Source organism: Pinus tabuliformis, chromosome 6 (assembly GCF_031772625.1).
Source record: "Pinus tabuliformis cultivar Carrire ecotype Pingquan chromosome 6, CPIR1, whole genome shotgun sequence".
Taxonomy (NCBI): Eukaryota; Viridiplantae; Streptophyta; class Pinopsida; order Pinales; family Pinaceae; genus Pinus; species Pinus tabuliformis.
In genome coordinates this window covers 71,827,224-71,846,130 of record NC_142292.1, presented here as the reverse complement: position 1 = coordinate 71,846,130, position 18,907 = coordinate 71,827,224, and the positions used below count along the sequence as shown (strand labels likewise).

Here is an 18,907-nt window from a genome sequence, read left to right as displayed (position 1 = left end):
CACCAATTGGGCTTCACACAGATATTTTTCTCAACCCATATTTAGGTAACTCTTACATTTCCGAAATCTTCATTGATGACTCTTCCCTGGCCTGTATTCATTAATATCTGACTTGAAAACCTAGAAAAAACAATGAATTTTGACCCATCAATTGCAACAAAAAACTAAACCATTCGACATTACCCAATTGTAGTTCTATGTGCTAAAAATGAAATTGCAGCATTAAAACAATTCCAGTCAGTCATGACCATGGACCCTCTGTCTAAAAAAATTATAACTATATTGGCAACTAACACAGTAATATCCATGCTTGCAATTACTTACGTGTTTATCTGTATCACTCAGTGTCAGAAGATCAACATGAACTTGAGTGGCATGCATTCTAAACAATGGACCAACAAGAGTTGCACTGTTTTTGACACGACACACTATATCTTGATCCTTAATCTCTGCAACCTGCAATCAGATCAGTTAGCAGATATTTAACACTGGAACTCTATATATATCAAGATAAGATGTGCAAATGTTCCTCTGCTAGGATATTCACAAAAACAGTGTCAGAAGAGCATAGTTATTTAAGGCTGCGTGTATAAGATTTCAAGAGAAGCTATGCATGGCAGATTCTACCTGCCCTAACATAATTCACCCAAAAGATACAAAATTTATCTGACAAACTGAATTATCTTAGACAATGTGATTGTTATATGAGAAGGCATGCATTGGGCTTAAGATTGTAAAATATCTTATAACCTTTTCCAACTCAGTCTGACCATATCCCTTTACAAGATTAGTCCATGACACCACATCTCTTTCAGACATTCTATCGAATAATTGTTGTGCTGCAGAATTGTGCACAAAAGTGCACAAATTCTTACGAATTCTAAGAATGATGTTAAAATTGAAACAAGGCAGGGCGCAACCATTTGGTTTCCATCTCTGTTACAAGTATTCCATGTCAGAGCAGCTATCCATTGAATATATGATAGGTCTTGCCTCTATATAGAGGCCCTTTTGGGCCATGATCCATTTTCCTTTGAAAATATTACATTTTCCTGCATCTTTCTTTGGATCGATCTGAATTGTCTCTAAAACCTTGCATTCATTCCTTTTAATATCTTGAATTTAAGACATTTTCTCTATGCTACTTCTTGTGTTTACACTGCCATTGTCAAAGAAATAGTGACTGGTATGGAACCATTTTTATTGTACAGGCAAGAACAACATGAAATTGGGTTTAGGAGCTTCAAGGCCATCAAATATTGAACTGAATGATCGTCAGGGATCATATGTACCCACAACTCTTTCAATCAAGGAAGACTGTCAAATTGAGAGAGAAGACATTAGAACAAAAGGGAAGGAAGACAACCAGTGCCATATCAACAACGATTTCTTTATGTGAAAATAACTTTGACTTACAAATCATAAGGCCTAAATTATCCATATCTGCTAAAACAATTTGCAGAGTAATATGGCAGCTTCATTAACTTGGGAAATAAACATGCCACTGAAAAATTAAAGGAATGGACAATGCCTTCATGTTGACTTCTGATTTTGAAACAAGGGAAGCTTTACACATTATTGAGCAAATACTCTGTCTACCTGAAGATAGAGGGACTGACTTAGCATGAAACCCCCATTTTCATCAAACACTTTCCTTTATCAATAAGAGAAAATAACATATCCAAGTGTTCATCAGGATCTTAACTTTCTACAAAATCATACAAAAGTCATTGTTCAAAAGTACAGAGTTCAAGCAAGTACACAGATGATCTACAAGAGTCTTAAAGTTACATAAGGGTTGCAACAAAGATTGAAAGATCTCTCGAACATGGGTAAAATTGCAGGAGAAGAAAATTTGTGCAGGGCTACCCAATTTGGGTAACACAAATATATAGAGGGAATATATGTAAACCTAGGAGGCCAAAATCATTAGAAATTGTATAGTAGGTGGTAGCTTCATAATATTAATTTTCACATGTCTCACTGTGAGCTAGAGACGAAACTGGTATACTTGAGGATTAGACATCAGTGTCTGATCAATCCAATTTCTATGAAAACTCAAGAGTCATTTTTCCAACAACATAAAATATTACATTTTCCTGCATCTTTATTTGGATCGATCTGAATTGTCTCTAAAACCTTGCATTCATTCCTTTTAATATCTTGAATTTAAGTCATTTTCTCTATGCTACTTCTTGTGTTTACATTGCCGTTTTCAAAGAAATAGTGACTGGTATGGGACCATTTTTATTGTACAGGCAAGAACAACATGAAATTGGGTTTAGGAGCTTCAAGGCCATCAAATATTGAACTGAATGATTTTCAGGGATCAGATGTACCCACAACTCTTTCAATCAAGGAAGACTGTCAAATTGAGAGAGAAGACATTAGAACAAAAGGGAAGGAAGATAACCAGTGCCATATCCACAACGATTTTTTTATGTGAAAATAACTTTGACTTACAAATCATAAGGCCTAAATTATCCATATCTGCTAAAACAATTTGCAGAGTAATATGGCAGCTTCATTAACTTGGGAAATAAACATGCCACTGAAAAATTAAAAGAACGGTGGAAAATAAGGAAGAAAGGAGCAGGGTAATCTTATATAATTTCATTGGCTTCACATTTGAACATTATGTTGTTCTGAACCATGATACCCTAAATTCAAATTTCATATATTAATTCAATGGATTTCATTAGGGATATTATTTGAAACAATGCCCTATCCTTGAAGCAAAGTAATAGAAGAGTACTGCCATTTCTGTGGAAACAGTATATGTTATGAACCTTCTTTCTTGATAAGTTAATGTCGGATATATGATTTGTTGGCTATTTATTTCTGTAAATGCTGTCATAGTTTGCTTCTGATATTTTTTCCAGTTGATAGACAACTTTCAAGACTTTTGCTGACTGCAAAACACAATTTCATGAACAACACACAACCAAACAAAGCAAACTGTGTAAATGGCAAATAATTCCAAAGGGAAAAGAATAATCTCTGAAATCAGTGAGAATCTATGCCCATGCAACCTACAAGATTTGTACGTTCTTAATATTGGCATAAATTCTACATCAATTGGGCTTCACATAGACCATTTTTCTCAACCCATATTTAGGTAACTCTTACATTTCCAAAATCTTCATTGATGACTCTTCCCTGGCCAGTGTTCATTAATATCTGACTTGAAAACTAGAAAAAAACAGTGAATTTTGACCCATCAACTGCAACAAAAAACTAAACCATTCGACATTACCCAATTGCAGTTCTATGTGCTAAAAATGAAATTGCAGCATTAAAACAATTCTAGTCAGTCATGACCATGGACCCTCTGTCTAAAGGAATTATAACTATATTGGCAACTAACACAGTAATATCCATGCTTGCAATTACTTATGTGCTTATCTGTATCACTAAGTGTCGGAAGATCAATATGAACTTGAGTGGCATGCATTCTAAACAATGGACCAACAAGAGTTGCATTGTTTTTGACACAACACACTATATCTTGATCCTTAATCTCTGCAACCTGCAATCAGATCAATTAGCAGATATTTAACACTGGAACTCTATCTATATCAAGATAAGATGTGCAAATGTTCCTTTGCTAGGATATTCACAAAAACAATGTCAGAAGAGCATAGTTATTTAAGGTTGCGTGTAGAAGATTTCAAGAGAAGCTATGCATGGTAGATTCTATCTGCCCTAACATAATTCACCCAAAAGATACAAAATTTATCTGACAAACTGATTTATCTTAGACAATGTGATTGTTATATGAGAAGGCATGCATTGGGCTTAAGATTGTAAAATATCTTATAACCTTTTCCAACTCAGTCTGACCATATCCCTTTACAAGATTAGTCCATGACACCACATCTCTTTCAGGCATTCTATCAAATAATTGTTGTGCTGCAGAATTGTGCACAAAAGTGCACAACTTCTTATGAATTCTAAGAATGATGTTAAAATTGAAATAAGGCAGGGTGCAACCATTTGGTTTCCATCTCTGTTACAAGTATTCCATGTCAGAGCAGCTATCCATTGAATATATGATAGGTCTTGTCTCTGTATAAAGGCCCTTTTGGGCCATGATCCATTTTCCTTTGAAAATATTACATTTTCCTGCATCTTTCTTTGGATCGATCTGAATTGTCTCTAAAACCTTGCATTCATTCCTTTTAATATCTTGAATTTAAGACATTTTCTCTATGCTCCTTCATGTGTTTACACTGCCGTTGTCAAAGAAATAGTGACTGGTATGGGACCATTTTTATTGTACAGGCAAGAACAACATGAAATTGGGTTTAGGAGCTTCAAGGCCATCGAATATTGAATTGAAACAAATATATAGAGGGAATATATGTAAACCTAGGAGGCCAAAATAATTAGAAATTGTATAGTAGGTGGTAACTTCATAATATTAATTTTCACATGTCTCACCGTGAGCCAGAGATGAAACTGGTCTACTTGAGGATTAGACATCAGTGTCTGATCAATCCAATTTCTATGAAAACTCAAGAGTCATTTTTCCAACAACATAAAATATTACATTTTCCTGCATCTTTCTTTGGATCGATCTGAATTGTCTCTAAAACCTTGCATTCATTCCTTTTAATATCTTGAATTTAAGTCATTTTCTCTATGCTACTTCTTGTGTTTACACTGCCGTTGTCAAAGAAATAGTGACTGGTATGGGACCATTTTTATTGTACAGGCAAGAACAACATGAAATGGGGTTTAGGAGCTTCAAGGCCATCAAATATTGAACTGAATGATTGTCAGGTATCAGATGTATCCACAACTCTTTCAATCAAGGAAGACTTTCAAATTGAGATAGAAGACATTAGAACAAAAGGGAAGGAAGACAACCAGTGCCATATCAACAACGATTTTTTTATGTGAAAATAACTTTGACTTATAAATCATAAGGCCTAAATTATCCATATCTGCTAAAACAATTTGCAGAGTAATATGGCAGCTTCATTAACTTGAGAAATAAACATGCCACTAAAAAATTTGAAGGAATGGTGGAAAATTAGCAAGAAAGGAGCAGGGCAATCTTATATAATTTCATTGGCTTCACATTTGAACATTATGTTGTTCTGAACCATGATACCCTAAATTCATATATTAATTCAATGGATTTCATTAGGGATATTCTTTGAAACAATGCCCTATCCTTGAAGCAAAGCAATAGAAGAGTACTGCCATTTCTGTGGAAACTGTATATGTTCTGAATCTTATTTCTTGATAAGTTAATGTTGGATATATGATCTGTTCGCTATTTATTTCTGTGAATGATGTCACAGTTTGCTTCTGATATGTTTTCCAGTTGATAGACAACTTTTAAGACTTTTGCTGACTGCAAAACACAATTTCATGAACAACACACAACCAAACAAAGCAAAGAAAACTGTGTGAATGGAAAATAATGCCAAAGGGAAAAGAATAATCTCTGAAATCAGTGAGAATCTATGCCCATGCAACCTACAAGATTTGTACGTGCTTAATATTGGCATAAATTCTACACCAATTGGGCTTCACATAGACCATTTTTCTCAACCCATATTTAGGTAACTCTTACATTTTCGAAATCTTCATTGATGACTCTTCCCTGGCCAGTATTCATTAATATTTGACTTGAAAACCTAGAAAAAATAGTGAATTTTTACCCATAAACTGCAACAAAAAACTAAACCATTCGACATTACCCAATTGTAGTTCTATGTGCTAAAAATGAAATTGCAGCATTAAAACAATTCCAGTCAGTCATGACCATGGACCCTCTGTCTAAAAAGATTATAACTATATTGGCAACTAACACAGTAATATCCATGCTTGCAATTACTTACGTGCTTATCTGTATCACTCAGTGTCGGAAGATCAATATGAACTTGAGTGGCATGCATTCTAAACAATGGACCAACAAGAGTTGCACTGTTTTTGACATAACACACTGTATCTTGATCCTTAATCTCTGCAACCTGCAATCAGATCAGTTAGCAGATATTTAACACTGGAACACTATCTATATCAAGATAAGATGTGCAAATGTTCCTCTGTTTTCAAAGCCTTAATTTATATTGGAGGAGGGAATGACCAATGTCTTTTTATTTGCATTTTTGTTATACACTAAAAGAACTACTAGTACCCTTTTATCCACAATTTCTCTATACAAGGAGCATAGATTTAAATTTCCCAAAAAAAAAAACCTATTACAATTTTACAAAATGTTAAAAGACACAACAGCATGAGTACATGATATGCCAGCTTCCTTTTAAAAGCTTTGCACATGAAATGGAGCTCGAAACCAGATCTGCATAATCTTATATAATGTGACCATGATCTTGCAATTGATGCATGAACTCCCTCTCTTGGGTAACAAATCTGGCTAAAGCAAACTTCCCAGCACTTTTATAGGCATCTATAACTGCCTTGAATGTGAATTTGTTTGGCTGAAAACCCTTCTGTTTCATTTTGTAAAACATTCTCCTAACACCGTCTACCAACCCTAGCTTCCCATAGCTAATTGTCATACTTGCATAAGTAATTGTATCTGGTTCAAGACCTTTGGCTTGCATGATCATGAACATGTTGTAAGCTTCATTAATCCTCCCAGCACTACCAAGTGCATATATAACAGCATTGTAAGAAGACACTTCAAAATCCAATCCAGAAGCTCTCAGTTCATCACAAGCTTCCAAAGCTTCAGCATGCATCCCCACTGCAGAAAAGATTGTCATTCTCAAGGCCTGAATACCATGTGGAAGCCCACTTTTACGTGCAACATCGAGCTACTCTACTGCCTCCCTTGGAATGCCTCCTCTCTTCAGAAGAATGCCCAGTGTTTTGTGTGTATTCTCATTGGGTGAAGCCTTTAGTTTTAACATTTGATGAAAAAATTCAGCAGCCTCTCTCAATCTTCCATCTGCAATGAATAGGCTAATGACACTATTAAAAGAAAGAACGTTAGTAAGAAATCCCGATTCTAACATTTCCTTTGCAATTTTAGTGGCTTCATTAAGCCTTCCATTCTTTTTGTATAAGGACAACATCATGGAAAAAGAAAATTCATTTGCCTGCTGCTTTTCCTTCAAGACTTTGAATACTTCTTGTGCTTCAGTCACCATATCAGTGCGAGCATCAAGGTCAAGCATACAGCCTGATATAAAGGCATCTGGCTCAACACCCAATTTCTGTATGCGTTTGTACGTTTCTTGTGCTTCCTTCAAAAAACCACGTTTACTATAAACCTTAATAAAAGAACTATACACCACAGAGTTCCCTGCAAAACTAGCATTTTGCATTATTTGAAAGTAACGTACAGCTTCTTCCACACATCCAGCTTCGGCAAATGCATTTATCAAGGCACCATAAACAAAAACATCTGGCTCCACACCTGCGTTAACCATCTTTTCAAACATCTTCTCTGCCTCTGCAGCTCGACCCAATCTTCCATAGGCGGCAATAACAACACAAAATGATGAACAGTTAGGCACAAACCCTGCTTCCTGCTTTTTGGTAATAAAGTTTTTTGATTCATCTAGAAGTCCTAAACTTGCAAATGTCTGAATGACAGAAGCATATGTACATCTGTCAGGCAAAACCCCTTGAACTTCCATTCTTTCAAACAACTTCAGAACCTTGTCATGGACTTTTGCAATCCCATAGGCCTTGGTCATGACATTAAATTCTAATACATTTTGACCCTTGCCTCTTTCTTGACTGCACTTAAACACCTTTTCAGCTTCTAACCAATAACCCTGTTCCCCATATGCATCAATATTGGCAGCATAGCATTCACAGCTCACTCCTCCACCAAGATGGAACCTTTCAAACCATGCCCATGCTTTCTCAAGCATCCCCAGATCTATATACATCCTAATAACAGCTAATTCAGAGTACTCATCCACATGAATGCCCAATCCACCCATCTCCCTGACAACAACTTCTACTTCACTGAACATGTGTCTAATACAAAATGCATATAAAATAGTTCGACAACCCACAGTATCAGGAACGAGCCCTGCTTCCTTCATCTTTGTGAAGTAACAAAATGCTTTATCAATATTGTCATTTTGAGCATGCAATGCTATAAGAGTGTTGTACGTCCTTGTGTCAGGCAAGCAATGAAGCTCTTCCATTTTCACCATAAGGGCATCTGCTTCGTCAAGATATCCATAAGATCCACAGATGTGAATCATGGTATTGAATGTTACAACATTTGGGCTTATTCCTTCTTTTAACATCTCAGAAAATAACTTGGAAGCTTCTTTTAGGCAGCCTGCCTTCCCATATGTATCAATTAATGTATTATACATGTAAGAACTACCTGGCCTCTGAACTTGATCATTCTCTCTGCAAGGATCCATTCACTTATCATCTAATAACCCTTTAATGAGCACTCCTTCAGGAAAATTATTTGGAGAGCAGTCCCTTTTACCCACTGGGTCCTCAAAATGATTTTTTACTTCACAACGACGACTAATATAGAAGAAATCCTTCTGTCGCTGTCGATCAGGCTCTGATTTAGATGAACAAACATTTGTAGTATTTCCTAGAAAGATTTTCCCAGAAGACCAATCCCTGAAGAACTGTTCAACTTTCTCAGATTCCCTTGCCTTCTTCAAAATATGGACTACCGTATTCACAATGACCTAATCTGGCCAGAGACCTTGTGATATCATGCGATCCAGCCAGAGAAGAGCCTCTTCTTTGAGACTAGCTTTCCCATACACATCTATAAGAGTACCATAGGTAGTGGCGGTAGGCAAGACCTTGTCTTTAACCATTTCTTCCCAAAAAATTTTCAGTTGATCCCATTTCTGTGCTCTTCCTAGAATTCTAAGCAGGATATTATAGTGAATAACATTAACTTCATAGCACTCTTTCTTCTGAAACCACTTAAAAATCTGAACTGCTCTTTCCCAGTCCCACTGCTCCTTTAGGATAATGCTTCGCTCTTTTGCACTGAGGTTTGCTTCCCAAGGTTCAAGCGCTTCGTCAATGTTCTCTGTAGAATCCAAAGCTTGCAAAATGGCTGGGATACACCCACCATACGATTTGTGTGAGCTTTTTCTTTGTTACATTTCTGCACCCGGAACTTGACTTTACTAGTGTGCTCTTGTGAGACTCTTTTGGTGGATAACGATGGCCTTCCGTACCTGGAGAAACATGAACAGATTGAAAATGTTGCTTGTATTTCTGTTTCCTCTTAGCCCTCCTGGGATGTGTATTGCAATAAGGATAAAGATAAACATATCCTGTGTTTAGGGCCAAAGAAGAAGGGATGTCTACTAATGACTGCGCTAGCATTTCTTCTTTTTAATAGGCAAAGGCAAAAAATGAATGAAATAATAATAGATTACGGAAACTCGTAACAAGGAAACCTCCTGCGCAGCCTGAATCGTATCCTGGCGGGATGAGGCTGTAGTGCTGTGAAGTTGATTGGCAGCGTGTAGGGCTCTAAATTAAAATAGTACATACACATCCATATAATTTGAAATTAAAATGCTGCATACGCATATCTATATAATTTGAATGGATTATTGGTGAAGAAAACATATATACTAGAAAGCCGAACAAGGATCCCTTGTGTAAGCTGGAAAACATATAGAAATGTGTATATACGCCACTGGGACAAAACTAATGAATGGACAATATTCAACGTAAAGTTGTGTTCATAGCAATAAACTATTTCTTATTACCTGGATTTTGCAAATACTGTTAATACATCAATCTAAAAATGTACTCAAAAGGCCCTAATTTATCGGCCATCTCTACAAAGAACAGGAAAAGAAAACAAATATGTAAATACCTTTAGTAGATCAAGTGTATCGGTGGCCATTCGACCCTTGCTCGGCAACCCCAGACGAACCACATTGTGCTCAACAACATTCGGCTCTAGGAATCCGTTCCCCGCTTGCGTCGAAAGGTCCTTCGAAACAGCCGTGGATTGCAAGGATTGAAATCGCAGAAAATTGAACCTGAAACCTCTGCGTTTGCGGGACTTGAGCAATATTGGGACCGATACATTCGAGCAAGTGCCGGGGAAGGAAGCAGTTGATGTTGTGGCGAAGCCGCAGCTTTGGTCGACATTACAGAGTCCCGATAGCTGAACCGTCTTCTATGAATTGTTTCCAAACTCTCAACTCAACAATGGAGATCTGCCAGTTGTGATTCTTATAACGTTTAGTACTGGTGGAATCAATCCGATGGCTCAAAAAATTTTAATCGTCTAACAACTAAATCAAGGGCTCACGAATGGACACGTAACCTCAAAGAAAAGTTGATTTCAGAGGGGAACGCCTTACGGCGTAATTATGTATGAGTTATCTCATACAATAAAAATATTTTATACTAATTTAAAAGTAAAAACAATATAAAATATTAATTATAAAAAATGACATGGACATTACCAAATCTAAAAGCAAGATAGTTCATTGGGAATTAATTATGATATAAGGTTAGATAATGATATGCTTTTTCTTTTATTTTTTTGGTATTTATATAGACAAATTAGAAGATTTACTATAGGAAGTAAGTTGTGTAGGCACAAACTTCATAGTGGGACTATTTATCATCCTCTTCATGTACGCAAATGGAATTGTTATTTTTATGGAATAGTGTGGCGCTAATGAGATGGATGGTTTCCATAAGAGTAAGTAGGGTTTCTGTAGGGTTCGTAGGGCATGCATAGATTTTCCACTAAACACATTCTGGCTAGCTGAGTGTTAATGTGGTTCTCAGTGTTTAGTTGCTCGACATGGTCCAACTGATTAGGGATCACATGGTTCCTCCACTTCGCAGAAAGCCCAATACCTTGAATGCATTAAAATTGTTGGTTTTCCACAATCATGCATGGTGATTTGCTGCTTTACAGGGAGGATATTGTCCCCTTGGTGATGATATTCCTAACCGATGAAAAATTCATTACAATGGTCAGGCAATCACCGCCACATCAGGCCTTGCATCCTTATAGTTTTTTGTTTATCCATACAATGGAACAATGCAAGAATGATCCTTCGCATAGCTTGGCCCGTAGTCATGCGGCATGTCCTATCACAATGAATGTGTCATTGGAGGAATGTCCATCCCTTCACCTAAATTTTCCACTTCCTCCCTCAACTATCATAGAAACAACAAAAGAAAGAGTAGAAAATGACTCTATAGGAGCTCTCAATCACCCTCCCTAAAGTCTAGTTACATAAGGAGGAAACGAGGTTGCATGCAAATGGTGATCATGGAAGACATCCATTTAGTAGACATCCCTAATTTTATGAAAAAAGTGGTGGTGGGTGAATATTGTGGTATGACTGAGTCATCTCTTGAAATATGGACTCAAAATAAAGTATCAAGAACTACCGTTGGATACCAAGGAAAAGTTAAAGGATAATTTGGTGAGATATGTATTAGTGCCTTTAACAAAATTGGAGGAGTCATCCTTTTCTAAACTTCTAGAAAAGAGGAAAGATCACTTGGCTAAAGAAGAGAATTTGTGTTGATTAAAAAGATAGTACCTATAAATAGCAGAAGGTGACAACAACACTAAGTTCTTCCATAATTTTACAAGCTATTGTAGGAACATCAACACTAGTTGTAAGATTATAACTAGGGAGGGTGCATAGTTCTCGTCCTTTGTGCACGCAATGATTATTTCTTCACTTTTTTCTTAGAGTTCTTGTGGATGTCCAATAAGTCTTAGATCTATTACATGATTTTTTTATAAACGAGATTAATCATGATCTATCCAAAGGGATTACTAAGGAGTAAATATGTAGAAGGAAATTTTTTTAGTACCAAATGGCCTAATGATGGAATTCTCCAAAAAAAATTATGAATTGATAAGGATGACCTGTGTAAGGTGTTTGTGAATCTCAGAGTTATGGCAGGATGCTCGAAGCTTTCAATTCAACTCGTTTGGCCTTATTCCCAAAAAGCAAGATGCCTCATCTTTTGAGGATTTTCATCCCATTTCCTATTGCGATGTAATATATAAGCTAATATCAAAGATAATAGCCAAAAGAATTAAACCAATGTTTAGTTAATTCATTTCAAGGAACAACTTGGATTCTTATTTCAAACACAAATTTATGATGTTGTATCATTGGCCTTGGAAACCATGCATTCAATTTGAGGGCTTACAACAAGGTTCGGTGTGTTTTTATATGCATAGCATTACTTCAATTGGGAATGAGGCCTTTGATGGTAAATTGGACCAAGGACTATATATCAACTACTACATCTGTTGTTTTGATCAATGGTTCCATGTCACGATTATTTTGTTTCTCCATGGTCTAAGACAGGGGTGTCCTCTAACTCTGCTCCTATTTCTACTAGTGGACGAAGATATGACTAAGATGATGTTGGATGAAAAACAAAAAGGTGCCATAAGGAGGTTTCAATTCTCCCTCAAAGGTCCCAACACACCTATTGTTTATGGAGGATGTGCTCTTGTTTGTTGTTGGATCTTATCAAGAATTTTCAGTGTTAAAAAGAATTTTGGATCTCTATTGCCTGGCCATAAGGATGGAAATAAATACGAATAAATGTTGTGCACACTTTCTCTTTCCAAGTGAAGATTTGGGTGCAACTTTGGATTTGACCTTACAGATGGATAAAAAAGAGATTGACGATGGAATAAAATATTTGGGTTTCTTTCTGAAGCCTAACTCCTATCATGTTAAAGATTGGATCCTTTGGTCCAATAGGTGGTTGTCCAGGTGTTGCAAGCTGATATTGATTAAAGTGGTCCTAGAAATGATCTTTGTATATTGGATATTGATTGTTAAAGTGGCAATTGGCATCCTAAAAAAGAATCGAAAAGTATGTTTCACATTCCAATGGTCATGTAACATAAATTCTGAAGGTATTGCTTTGGTGAAATTGTCTCGAATTCCACAACCAAATTCCTAGGAGGTTGGGGATTAAAAAACATATTCCTTAACAAAGCTCTAGTAGCAAAAATCTTATGGAGACTAACTTTTATCAACTCTTTATGGGGTTATATACATTTGAAATCCGAATATTTGGGATATCTTTCAATAGTAGAGTGGTTTTGTCTTCCCAAAAACATTCAAAAATTAGGTCATGTGTTTGGAAGGCATTTGTGGATTATTTCCCCTCATTGGATCATAGACCCATTTGCGAATAGGGAATGGTAAACATGTTCATGTAGATGAGGACCCTTGGGTGGGCATAAGAAATTCTTACATACTTTTCCAAAATATGTTTACTAAGTTACACACAAAATGTTATTACAATCTATGGGATGTAAAATCTCTGGATGTTGTGTCACTGGGCCATGCTAAGTGGTTGCTTATGAATCAAATAGGACTTGAGAATGACCAAGAAAATTATTTTGACATGTATGTGGACTTCCTATCTCTTCCTTCATTCGATTGGATCCAAATTTAGAGGCCGCACCGAGTTGGACTAAAAACCCAACAAATGGAGCATTCACAACTAAGTTAGGTTCCAAGGCTTCACAGGATTTGGGGTTGATCACATCTGGTGGTGGGAACATATGTGGAAGTTCCACTCTCTAGTAAAGGAAAATATTTTGATGTGGTTAGAGATATCTGAAAATATCTTAACTTGGGACAATTTAACAAAAATGGGAAGGACAGGTGTGAGATGGTGTGCTCTATGTCAACACAATTCTGAAACAAATTACTACTTTTTTATTTCATGCCTTTTCTCTATGCAGGTTTGGTTAACTTTGAAATCAAAGTTTTCTTTTTTGATAAGGTGAGATGGTTTGAGAATGGAAGTATGTCTTTGCACATGCATATAAGAAGTCTCATTGTGTTGTTTTAAGGCTCCCTCTATCTTATTTGTCTACTTCATTTAGTGGGAAGGAAATTTATTGGTTTTATGGTATAAGCATATTCCAGTTGAGTTGTTTCCCAGTTAAATGAAAAGGTTTCCAAGAAATACATAATAGAATCAAAATAGGAAAAACTTAAAATGTTGGTTCTCCCTCATTAGAAACTAGGATTCGTTAGAGATTCTTTGATAAAACAAGTCAAGGACATTTTCTATGATATGGTGTTGGAGCCATCCTCCATCTTTCTCATTCACATTTTCAATTGTTGGGATATTGTCTTGTGTGGGATTTAACTTGAAGATATAATTTGCTTCTATGTGGATTCCTCTGTTTAAAGCCCAAAACATTGTTCTAAAATAAATTCAAGTTCTAGGAGATTCAAAGCTTGTCATTGACTTACCTTATGCAATAATGGTTATGGTCGATCTTGCCTTACCACTGGTCTTAAATATATATTCAATATTTTCAAAATTATATGTATCTCTTTGTCGGCATTTGACACGGAACTTGTAGCTGTTGTCTGTAACTATTTGAAATTTTGTCATTGGTTATATGCACAGGGAACGTGCTGCGTGCTATTTGTACCTATTTGAAATCTTGTCATTGTTTTTATACACAGGGAACGTGCCGCGTGCTATCTGTACCTATTTGAAATCTTGTCATTGGTTATATATATATATATATATATATATATATATATATGAAAAGACCAATCTTTTAAAATTTATGCATGGACAATTTTGTGCAGGGGCTCCTGTCACGAGCTTGCAATTTGTTGTGCCTCTCTGTTAGTGTTGATGGCCAACTCTTGGTTAACCAGTGGTGAACCTACTCAGATCTTTCACACGCTTTCGGCTTACACAACGGCTTCCACGCCTTACAACAGCCTTGGTGTGCCTTCGATCCTTTGGCGAACTTCTTGCGAACTTCGGACGAAAGCTCAACAGAACTACTATCACAGTAGACTTTTTAAAATCACAGAGATACTCGATTGCAGAAATATGGTGTACTCGTTTTATTGCAGAAACTCAGAGTATTACAGAGAGAGAATTTCTTTACAGATATTGACTGTCGTCGCTTTTACTGGACTTTCTACTGTTCAAAAAGAACAAGTATTACCGGAGGCTACCTGGTGATAGACAGACTCTGCCTCAGAAATCTTTAACAGACATTTACAAACTGAAAGACTCTTCTAATGGTTCAGCCACTTTAGGTTCTCACCAGTGCCGAGCACATTGATGCGCAGGCTTCCAAACCACCTAAGGACTTGAGTGAATCTTTCGTGGTGCAAGCAGATCAGACCCTTAGGTCCGCAAATGCAGAGCAGGAAATACACTCGACTCTGAAAACTCACCAAACTCACACAAGACTCTTGGACTCTCTAAACCCCGATGCCAAACAAATGAGCCTTACCCTCTTTATATAGGAAGCGAGGGGGGACAAACATTACTGTTGGTCGGAACAAAGAAAAGACTTAAAGCTAAAGGAATCATTGCTTTTTAGCCTTTATCAGAGCGACGTCCGCACAAATATTTGAGTCATTCGAATGGACCGAATAATTGCTTTCAGGTAACGCTAAGATATTGTCTGTAAAGTAGATTCTTGTACCTAAAGCAAATCTGACAGACATCATGACTCTCTACACAGTGGATGCTTTTTGTACTAAAAGCCCACGAGAAAAGACTAATTACATAGTGAATGCTTTGGAATAGCAAAGCTCACGAGAAAATAGCCACAATTAAGCCCTTGTGACTGGTACAAATCAAAATACAGTCAGATCAGGGAATCTGCCTCTTTTGTAAAGTATATCATCACATGCTTTGGTGTAGATCCGGCGAACTATCATTGGTTTCCCAAGGATAATTTGATGCTGAACTTTGGTTAGGATATACCATTCTAAATGCTCTCTCATATACTCTTGGAGTGAATAATTTATTCTATGAAATGGATCCCACTCCTTGACTGTCATTTCTTTGACCATCTTATAGATGCTATGAAAACATTCCCCAATATTATTTTCAAAACATTTATCACAGTATTTTCTTTCGTAATTTTCATGATATATTGGGTCCATAGCGGTCTTGCTTACTCCATAATTTGTCAACCAATTCTGAAACCACTGACATTGTTGATTTCGTTGGGATGCTGCCAATGTACTAAATTTCAACTTTGTATAATGAGTCTCCTCTTTATCATCAAAATTTAAGAAGTCCCACCATAACTTCTTGTAGTCTGCAAAATCATAAACGGTGTCAGGAAAAATTACCCTGGGATCATTTCTGGGCCACCCAGCACATGGTTGGACAGGGAATTGCCCTGGTTCATTCCACAAATCTCTTGTCCGGTAGATACAATAGTAGCTTTCATAAACTCCTATACTGCGGCCTCCATGGTACCAAATGCCGGCAATATCATGAAAATTTTGTTCTAGGACCCGACGAGCAGTCCCGCCGTCTGCTTTTGCTTTGTCATATATCATATCACGGATCCATTTTCTGCCCTTAGGGTAGAATTTTCTTTCAGGTACATAGTTTTGAAGGTCGGTGTGAGGCTGCAAATTTGCATCAAGGACTTTTGTATTCCTTAGTTGCCATGTGGGTCTCCAGTTATTTTTGTATGTTTCCCAGTCTTGATCATCTGGGATGGTTCTCAAGACTTCTTGCTTTTGCTGCTGGTCCCATTCAGTAATAATCATCATAACATGTGCTTCCTTTTGATCAATGTATTCTCGGCTAAGAAAGTCAGGAAGACTGTTATCTTTACCTTTGATATGTTCCATTGAAAAATAAAAATTTGCAAAGAGTGCCTGCCATCTAGCAAACTTTGCTTCTCCAGCTTTTTTGATATCTTTGGATAAAACTTTCTGCAGTGTTGAAGCATCTGTTATAAGAAGAAAAGGCTTGTTTATCAGATAAACTTCGAATTTGCTTATATAATTCCATGCTGCCTTTACTTCTCTTTCAATAACAGAATAGTTTTGTTCTGCTGAATTCCAAACCCCTGAAGCAAATTGCACGACTTGTTCTTCTTTGCCAATTCTTTGTTTCAGGATTCCTCCCCACCCAATATTACTAGCATCAGATTGAACTATCTTAAAAGCCTAGTCATCAGCTACATACAATATAGGTAAAGATTTTACCTTGGCTTTAATTTCTTGGACTGCCCTGGTGTGGAGGTCTAACCATTCAGGGGGATTGTTACCAAGCCTTTTGTTGAGCACCTTCCTGTCGCTGGCACAATCCTGGTAGAAATTGCTGACATAATTTAGGCATCCCAGAAACCTTTGCAACTGTGTCTTATCTTTAAGCACATCTGGGAATTTGTCTGCAAATTCAATGGCATGTCGTTGCAGAGAAATTTGCCCGTTACAAATTGTGTGTCCCAAGAATTTTATAGAAGTCTAGAACACTTCTATTTTCTTCTTGCTCAGTACAAGTCCATTTCTCAGAACTAATTTCATAAAAGTATTTACATGTTTAAAATGGTCATCAATGTTTTTGGGAAAAATTAAAACATCATCAATATAAGCAATTAGCCAGTCAAAATATGGCTTGAAGATATCATCCATGACTTTCTGAAACTTTGAGGGATCATTTTTGAGACAGAATGGCATGACATTCCATTCATAATGCCCTGCTGGAATGCTAAAAGCAGTCTTAAATTTATCAGTTTCATCAATGGCAACCTGCCAAAATCCTGCTTTTAAATCAAACTTTGAAAATATCTTGGCACCTGTAATTCTCTTGATCAAATCTCCCTTGTGCGGAATTGGGTAGGTGTCATCTTCCAGAACTGAATTTAGAGGCTTATAATTTATTACAAGTCTAGGAATACCTCTAATCTGTTCAGCTCTTTTATTCACATAGAATCCATAGCAATTCCAGGGGCTATTGGATTCTCTGATTAATTTTCTGTTAAGCAATTGCTGGATTTCTTTTTGGCAAAGTTCTCTATATTCTTTGCTCATTGGGATGGCTCTGCTCTTACAGGGTTTTCCAGTATACCCTTCTTTGTAAGGCAATTTGATAGTATGCTATTTTCTGTGCCAGAAAGCATTTGGTTCTTCTGAACAACATGTTTCCTCCAATTTTTCTTTCAGGTCCTGGATTTTTCTTTTGACTTGTGGCAGTTTTAGCTGTTCTTCAATCCTCAGTGTGCCTTTCAGATCCTTGAGATCTGACAATATAGATTCTGCTCTGTCCAATTTTTGCATAGCTTGGACCATTGTTGAAATCCTTGGACTTGAAACATAAGGAAGTTCAATTCTTTTTCTTTTGCCTTTTGATGTGGGCACTGAAATGAAATAGCCAGCTCTTCTTCCTTTCAGCTTAGCTGAGCCATGGGGTTCTACTGCAACTAAAAAGACATTTCCTAATATACAATCGACAGGGATGTCTGCAATGGAAAACTTCATATATACACAGTGGGTATCAAAACATAATGATGCTCTAGGAATTTCATATTTGAGTTTTTTGTTTCCTAGTCCCACAACTTCCCTTTCAGCTGAAACCCAATATTTGGCTAGAACATTCTTAATGTTAAGAATGTTAATATCTGCACCAGAATCTAATAATGCATTCATGTGAAAGATTTGTCCTTGGATACAGATTTTTACCTTGACATGGTGTTGTTGGTAGGTGATGGTGAACAACCTCATACCTTTGAAACCAAAATTTGGGTCTTGCATTCCTTCAGCAACTTGCATTTCTTGATGATATGCTGTAGGATTCTAGGAATCTTCTTCTTTCTCTTCTGCATTTCTTTTTCCTTTTTGTATTTCTACAATCTGAGCTTTAATTGCAGAGATTTCTGCTTTAAGATGGTGAATTTCACCACTTACTTCTCCAAGAGTAAGTGACCTTACTCTTCCTGGTTTTTGATGATGCATTTGAAATGATTTAGTATTTCTTTTGTAAGATGCATCAATAAACACAGGATTATACCTGATTCTTTAGAAGCTTTGGTTTTGAGCTGGTTAGTGACAGCTTCAATCAGGCAATTCTTCATGTCTCCTTCCTCCATTGCCCTGATCTGAGACAAAATCTTCAATTCTGCTTCTTCTTCAGTAGATGCCAT

General features: G+C 36.7%; 1 protein-coding gene across 1 annotated transcript; it reads right to left on the bottom strand.

Annotated features, from left to right (window-relative positions):
* Nucleotides 1–6,329: 6,329 nt before the first annotated feature.
* LOC149257297 (pentatricopeptide repeat-containing protein At1g73710-like) lies at nt 6,330–17,798 on the bottom strand. Its single transcript, XM_089368457.1, is given in 5 exon segments — nt 6,330–8,242; nt 8,543–9,081; nt 15,554–15,583; nt 15,724–16,931; nt 17,304–17,798. Coding segments are annotated over 5 exon segments (4,185 nt in total).
* Between the last annotated feature and the right edge of the window lie 1,109 nt (nt 17,799–18,907).